We start from the raw sequence: 7321 nt of genomic DNA, 5'->3' as shown, positions 1-7321 counted from the left end.
TTATTTTTTATTTATATTTAAATAAAATATTTATTTTAAAAAATATTTTTGTTAATGATTTATTTATATATAAATTAAAAATTTAAAAATTTGAATATAAATAAAAAATAAAAGTATAGAATTTTATATAAATAAAGTAATAAAATTGAGAAAACTTTTGTTATTTAAAAAAATCTCTCAAATAATTGCATTAATCTCGTGGAGAGCCCTAGAATGCGCCGCGTGCGTGGATTAACAAAGAAGCCTCAACGATGCGCAGGTTATAAAGTTACGCCGCGTCCAGTTTCGTCAAAAACGCTGCTGATTTATTAACAAAAAAAAAAAAAAAGCATCGAAACGAAAAAAACCGTCGCTATTTTCTCTTTTGGTTACCACAAAAAAAAAAAAAAAAGAGGAAAAAGCGGTGGAAAGCAAAATAAAAATGGCAACAAATGTAGCCGAGATTTGAATTCGACTTTGTTGAAAGCTACTCCTTCGAAGAGTCCGTTAAGCTTTGATCTTCTATTTTTCTTCTTCTACTTAGTTTGTAGTTCAATTCTTGTTGAAAATAAAAAAATTTCGTCGCTAATTTGTTGAGAAAAAATTGATCTTAAACGAGTTCAACGATCCATGTCGTCGGATATAAGCTAGGTGTTTCTGCAAAATCTTTGTCGCGCTATATAGTTTCTCTTTGTCTCTTCAACGATTTAAAAAAGTTTTCATCTTTTTGTAGCAAAAAAAAAAAAAGAACGATGGCTAAATGCAGCATCTGTAGCGGTGTTTATTGCGACGAGAGTTTCATGATTGATCTCGCGAGTTTGATCTTGTAATCGGCATCTGCGACGAAACCTTTTAAAATATCGCTTCTTTTTCTGTTTTTCTTTCCCTTGGCCGGAGAGGGAATGGGAACGAATAGTTTGTTACTGGCAACGGTTGGACCGCCGATTAAACCGCGAGCGGGGTTGAGGAGAAAACAGGCTGGAAGAGGCTCTTACAGAGGAAGCTAGGGGCTTTACTGCAAACAAAGAAAAACTTAGGTTGGGGGTGATTTTGTTGTTTGTAGGTGGAGTGGGGACCTTTTTGAACAGAATAAAAAGTTGGTTTCCTTTTGAGGAGGGATTGAGATGGGTAGCAGTTCAAGTAGCAGTGGGTTGCGCCGGATACTGAGAAGTCTCTGTCTCAATACTGAGTGGAAATATGCTGTTTTTTGGAAGCTTAAGCATCGAGCTCGAATGTCAGTAAACTTCCTCTTTCGTAACTTTTTTTTGTTTCTTTTAATTTGATCATTATATTTGTTTAATTCATTAATTTGCAGTGTGCTTGTTTTTAGCGTAGATTACAAAAAAGGTTATGAACATATTGTTATGTTCCTTGAGGTCAGCTATTTCCGAGTCTGTGTGCATCTGCATCTAATTATTTGGAGTTTATTATCTAAGATGAATTAAGGTTTTGGTTAATTTTTGAATTTGTGGTATAATTGAGATGTTTTAAGTTAGTTTGGAATGGCTTTGACCCCTGGAATTGGCATAGGATATAATTCACACCTGTTTTTTTCCTTCTCATTTACCCTTTATGAGTAGTATTTAATTACAAGCTGCCAACTTCGCAGAAGTTCCTGAAATGAACATACTTACTTTTTAGTTTTCTTTTAATTCCCTTTTTTATAATGAAAAAGACAAAAAATAGGCCAATACCAGTTGATTAGTTCAGGGATCAATTATTTTTTCTATGTTTGTTAGCTCTTGGAGTATCATACTGAGATTATCAGAAGAGTAAGAGAGTAAATTAATAGTTGCTTTGTTTTACCTTTAATTCTGTGGGATAATAAGCTGGCCTTTGGTGATAATACATTGATGTGTTTGCTTGAGTACCATTCTCAGTATTGAACTTCTTGCAGGGTGCTGACTTGGGAGGATGCATACTATGACAATCATGACCAACATGATCCTTCGGAGAATAATTGTTTCCCTAACACATTAGAACGCTTGCACAGTGGATATTATTCACATGACCCCCTTGGTTTAGCTGTGGCAAAGATGTCTTATCATGTACATTCTCTAGGGGAAGGGTATGGCTCAATCCACTGATAAATATGTTGTTCAGTGTTTGGTATTTTTTGGCATTTTTCATGCAATAGTTAAAGAAATATGATACCAGGATGCAATGGGTCGAAGATAGGGTCTTGTTACCCCTTCAATCCTCTTGCATTTTTTTTTGCTTAAGTATGCACTGATGAAACAATCTCAGTTTTACAAAAATCTGTTTTGATTTTGGTTATGATTATGATAAGAATCAAATTTCTGAATTGTAATAGAAGTGGGTAATTAACAAGTACATGTAGCCTATGCAACAAACTCCAATTAGTATTCTTCCCTTGTTTTACAGGATTGTTGGAAAAGTGGCAGTTTCTGGAAAACATCAGTGGATATTTGCAGATAAGCATGTTAATAGCTCCTGCTCATTGTTTGAGGTAAGGAACTTTACCAAGTAATGGTAGCAAACATACTGTTTCAGAGTTGATTTTGTTTCCATTTCTCTCATACACTTTTTTCTTCCTTAATTGGGTTTGAATTTCAGTTCTATGATGGTTGGCAAAGTCAGTTTGCGGCAGGGATCAGGGTATGCATGCATTTTCCCCCCTCTGAAGAATATTTCGAGTGCAATGTATTTTAGTTGTGATGATTACCATGGTTCAACACATGGAAGTCAATAACTGATTATGTTTGGTCAAAGGTCAAAACTTTTTTGGTAGAGCCTGCATTTTGAATGAAGGCATTTTATTCCACTTCACATTTACAATTTCTTGTGTTAGTTTATTTAGCCTTAGCATAAAGTGAATGTAAGTCTTAACTCTCTTAATTTGTCTTCTGGAGAGTTTGGAAGTAAATGCACTTTCATAATGTTGTCTAGAATTGTCTTTTACCTAAATTTTATTTTCCTTCCCTATATATTTGGTTACCCTGTTAATAGAAGTAATTTTCATTTTGCCTTGTAGACCATTGTTGTTGTTGCTGTTGTTCCCCATGGAGTTGTGCAGCTTGGCTCCTTAAATAAAGTAAGATGAGTTCCATTTATTTTGGTGCATTTGTACTTTACGAATGGTTATCAATTTATTTACTTTAAGCTGAAGTTTGTGCAACTTTTTTAGGGGTTCTGGGGTGGATATCTTTAACCTTCTAAGATTTTTGTTTTATACGAATATATCTTGCTCAAATGAAAGATATTATCCACTTTTGAAGCTGTGTCAATAAAGTAGTTGGCTTCTGAAAATGTAATATTTTGTGTGGCTTTGTCCTTGTAATTTTGATGCATTTCTTCAGCATTTCTATTAGTTGTTGAATTCTTTTGCTTCTCAGAATTATCAACTCTATGCTTTATGTTTATTTTGGATGGAGTACACTGAAAATTATGGTTAAGAAACACTCATGCCTTAATTTGTTAAAGGCATTTTTAACATGATTAAGAGTTATTAAAGTATGTCTTAATATGGCCAAATCCTAGGCTGCGTTTATATCTAGGTATTATTTATTTGAATGGAGCAGGTATTTGAGGATGTGAAGCTGGTGAATCACATTAGAGATGTTTTTTTTCCTCTTCAAGATTCTTCTGTAGGGCATATTGCCAGTCCAATAGAATGTAGCATGAAGGGTTCATTATTTGAGGTATAATTCTCTCTCTCTTTCTCCCTCTTTCTGCATTTCAGCGTGTGTGTATATGAAAGCAACCTTGCACAAAATTACATGTGCATATGTTTATGGTAATAATATTTATGGATCTTCATTTTGCAGCCAGATTTACCTTCAAAACTATTAGATTCAGAAATTATCCCTTTAGATAAAGCTGTAGACAAAGAAGTGCCAGATGTTTTGTTGCCTGAGTTTTCAGATCACCAAAAGTACAGTGATAATTCTTTTGTTCTTCCACTGTCTAGTAATCATCTCAAAGGGGCAGGCGAAGTGGAAAATAAGCATGAAGGGCTTGGGCTACCCTCAGCAGGAAGTGATGAGAGTGCTAAATTACTGACAAGAAGATCAAATGTTTCCAATTTGGAGCATCAAAATCAGTTGGGGGGGAACTTTATAAACAATGGGGTATGCAAAGGAGAGACCAGTGGGTGGAAAAATTCAAGTTTGGGACCAGAAAATGTCTATGTGAACAATCCATTTGTTGGTAGTTTAAATTCATTTAATGCTGCACTTCAAGCTGAAAAGTATGGAGTTGATCATTCATGCTACTCAAACTTCCTTCACACTACACTTAGGGATACGGTTAAGTCGGATGGTTTGAGTTCTTATCGAAATAAGGTGTTGGAGATACCCAAATTTTCTGACATGAAATTTCGAAAGGACATGAAGAAGTTGGGGAATCAAAATGATTTAAGTGACTTGGACTCAATAAACACTTCCTTAAAGTTTTCTGCTGGCTGTGAACTTTATGAAGCACTTGGACCAGCTTTTCTGAGAAAGGGTATCTATGCTGATCGGCTGGCAGAGAATACCGAAGCTGGAGCTAATATCGAAATGGTAGAGGGGATGAGAAGCAGCCAGTTAAATTTTGAATATGGTTCAGAGAATCTCCTAGAAGCTGTAGTGGCAAATGTTTGCAATAGTGGCAGTGATATCAAAAGTGAGAGATCATTTTGCAGATCAGCAGCATCACTGTTGACAACTGGAAATACACCAGAGCCTTCAAGCCAAACTAAACTTACTATTAATTCAGCTGGTTATTCAATTAATGAGTCCTCTCTTGCGGAAGACAACACACAGCAGTGCCTGAATTCATCAGAGTTATGTGGTGCAATGCCTTCAAAAGGATTTTCTTCTGCTTGCCCTAGCAATTGCAGTGAGCAGCATGAGAGGTCTTTAGAGCCAGCTAAGACCAACAGAAAGAGGGCTAGACCTGGTGAAAATCCCAGGCCTAGACCAAGGGACAGGCAACTCATTCAAGATCGTATTAAGGAGCTAAGGGATCTTGTGCCCAATGGAGCAAAGGTAAACTTTCTTGCTATTCAGATGAGTGTTTGATTCTGATGATTGCTGTTTCCACCCTTACAAATGTCAGTCTGCTAAAATTTCATGAAAAATCTGCAGTGCAGTATTGATTCATTGCTGGAGCGCACAATCAAGCACATGGTCTTTCTGCAAGGCATCACTAAGCATGCTGACAAGCTCGGTAAATGTGCTGAACCAAAGGTAAAGGCCCAGGCAGTTTACTGGTTAATGATCTTTTGGCTTAGTAAATTAGAAACTGAATAGATCTCCATCATCTGTTTGAGTCTTGGGGTATAGGAACTAAATGATGTCATTTGAGTTCTATTGGAATTTTTTGAGGGGCTTTCACCTGTGAGGCTTGTAGACATATTTGTATAGATTCTTTTCGTTTGTCATGAAATGGCAACATAATTACTGAACACTTGTTGAAATCAAGTGTTGTCACAAATTTTACAGTAAAATTTTCAAGCCCCTCTTACTGCAAAATTTGTTTGAACTTGTTGATATATAATAAATTAGATGTAGTGGAAACACTCACCATTGGAAAGAGCCTACTTTTTTTTCTTCTATTGGTTGACATATTATATTACTGATTTTGTAGATGCATCACAAGGGAGCTGGCATGCTAGGATCATCCAATTATGAACATGGTTCAAGCTGGGCAGTGGAAGTGGGAAGCCATCTAAAAGTTTGCTCAATAGTAGTGGAGAATATAAACAAAAATGGGCAGATGCTTGTAGAGGTATGTATAGAGTCTGTGCAGGTTCATGAGAACTGTTCCTGTTGGTATCGTTATAGTTATTGTTTGCTAAGTTTATGATTTCATTGGTAAGTTCACTTATTAGTGTATGTTAGTTTACGAAATTGTGTTCATTATTTCACTGGTTAAGGTCATTGTTTGCTAAGTTTATGATTTCATTGGCGGATTCACCCCTTAGTATATGTTCAATTAGGGAATTTGTTCATTATTTCACTGGTATCATAATTCAGAAAGATGTCAGAAAACTAAAAGAATTAAGTGAATAACAAAGAGTGATAATCTGAAAATATGACACCATGGTAGTTTTCATACAGTCAAAGATGAGAATTTGTACCCAATTTTTTTTTTAAAAAAAGAAAAGATGAGACTTTACTTTTTACTCTTTTTTTTTGGTTTATTATTAGTGTTAAAGTGTTCTAGTTGATCCATGCAGATGATGTGCAAGGAATGTAGTCATTTTCTTGAGATAGCGGAGGCCATCAGAAGCTTGGGCCTGACAATTTTAAAAGGGGTTACAGAAGCACATGGGGAGGAGACTTGGATATGTTTTGTGGTTGAGGTAGGATTTATTCTCCCGGATTAATTATCTGGCATATTAAGGCTTACACATGAATTTGATTGCCCTTCTATGGGACCATTTGGGCATCTCAATTACCACCTTTAATAGTTTAGTATTTGCCAGCCACAACATCCAAGCATTTCTTGTAAATTTGTAAGTTTTCAAAGTTCCATCTCCTACATGCTGGATGCTGAACATTGATGCATAAATTGCATGCACTAATGGAAGCAATTTGTGTTAATGAAAAAAATAGAAATCAAGGGGACATGTTCAACATCTTGTGTTGAATCATTTTGTCTTTGCATTTGTGGCTGTGATCTGTGTGTTCCATTGGTTATTTGCCTGCACAAAACATGCTGATGGGATGCTAATGAAACATGTCAATGACTTCCTTTTGATATGTATGAAATTTATACATTGAATCTATTATAAGCTATACCTCCTAAACTCCATGCATGTATGAACTACATTTGTAAGTGCCAAATAATTCAGTTTTTTTTAATCCTCTTTTAACTTTGTTTCCATTTTATAAACTAATTTCCAATTATGAACACGTTGCAGGGGCAGAACAACAGAGTTATGCATAGAATGGATATCTTATGGTCACTTGTGCAAATTTTGCAATCCAAGGGTGCAAGCTAGCTGCAATGGCTTTTCACCTCTTGGAGGCACTAACATTGGCTCCTACTGTAAAATATTGTGAGTGGTTTGTGATTTTTGGTTGGCTCTATGGTTTTTGCCTCATGCCTTGGTCTCCCATTCCCTAAAAAATATTTAAAGTAGGGGAAAAGGAGAGCAAGTATGCCTAAGAAACAATTTGCGAAGAAATTTTTGCTTCTGCTTTTCATAGTTTGTGGAAATGCCATCTATCATTTTCTTCCGTCTTTCCCAATTTACACTACACATCATCAGTTATTTGCAAGTTTCGATGATACTCCAATCTGGGGTGCTTAGCTCGATATTTTCCATCCGCATCTGCTTTAAACTTTGGCTCTTAATTGTGAACATGTAGCTTTAACATTAACCATCAAA

General features: G+C 35.7%; 1 protein-coding gene across 2 annotated transcripts; it reads left to right on the top strand.

Annotated features, from left to right (window-relative positions):
• The first annotated feature begins 296 nt into the window (after nt 1-296).
• LOC111314303 (transcription factor bHLH155-like) lies at nt 297-7169 on the top strand. Of its 2 annotated transcripts, none has more exons than XR_016332283.1 (11): nt 297-1213; nt 1877-2047; nt 2365-2449; nt 2557-2598; nt 2975-3034; nt 3522-3641; nt 3768-4970; nt 5075-5171; nt 5572-5712; nt 6164-6289; nt 6851-7169. XR_016332283.1 is itself a non-coding variant. In XM_089752077.1 (11 exons), the coding sequence occupies exons 1-11, from the start codon at nt 1104-1106 to the stop codon at nt 6929-6931; spliced, it is 2241 nt and encodes a 746-aa protein (XP_089608203.1). In that variant the 5' UTR covers nt 297-1103; the 3' UTR covers nt 6932-7169. The 2 variants fall into 2 exon arrangements, 1 of the variants encoding a protein (XP_089608203.1); XM_089752077.1 differs by having other exon boundaries at nt 5070-5171.
• Nucleotides 7170-7321: the final 152 nt, after the last annotated feature.

This window comes from Durio zibethinus, chromosome 23 (genome assembly GCF_047325235.1).
Source record: "Durio zibethinus cultivar Kanyao isolate XHJ-2024 chromosome 23, ASM4732523v1, whole genome shotgun sequence".
Classification (NCBI taxonomy): domain Eukaryota; kingdom Viridiplantae; phylum Streptophyta; class Magnoliopsida; order Malvales; family Malvaceae; genus Durio; species Durio zibethinus.
Note: the sequence above shows the minus strand (reverse complement) of the source record. Positions and strands in the feature narration are given on the sequence as shown.

Bases quoted from the DNA above. Each gene is read 5' to 3' on its own strand.
- LOC111314303 (XM_089752077.1), top strand. From the start codon at position 1,104: ATGGGTAGCAGTTCAAGTAGCAGTGGGTTGCGCCGGATACTGAGAAGT. The intron at 1,214-1,876 runs GTCAGTAAACTT...AACTTCTTGCAG, and splicing joins CTTAAGCATCGAGCTCGAAT to GGTGCTGACTTGGGAGGATG. The intron at 5,713-6,163 runs GTATGTATAGAG...TGATCCATGCAG, and splicing joins ATGGGCAGATGCTTGTAGAG to ATGATGTGCAAGGAATGTAG.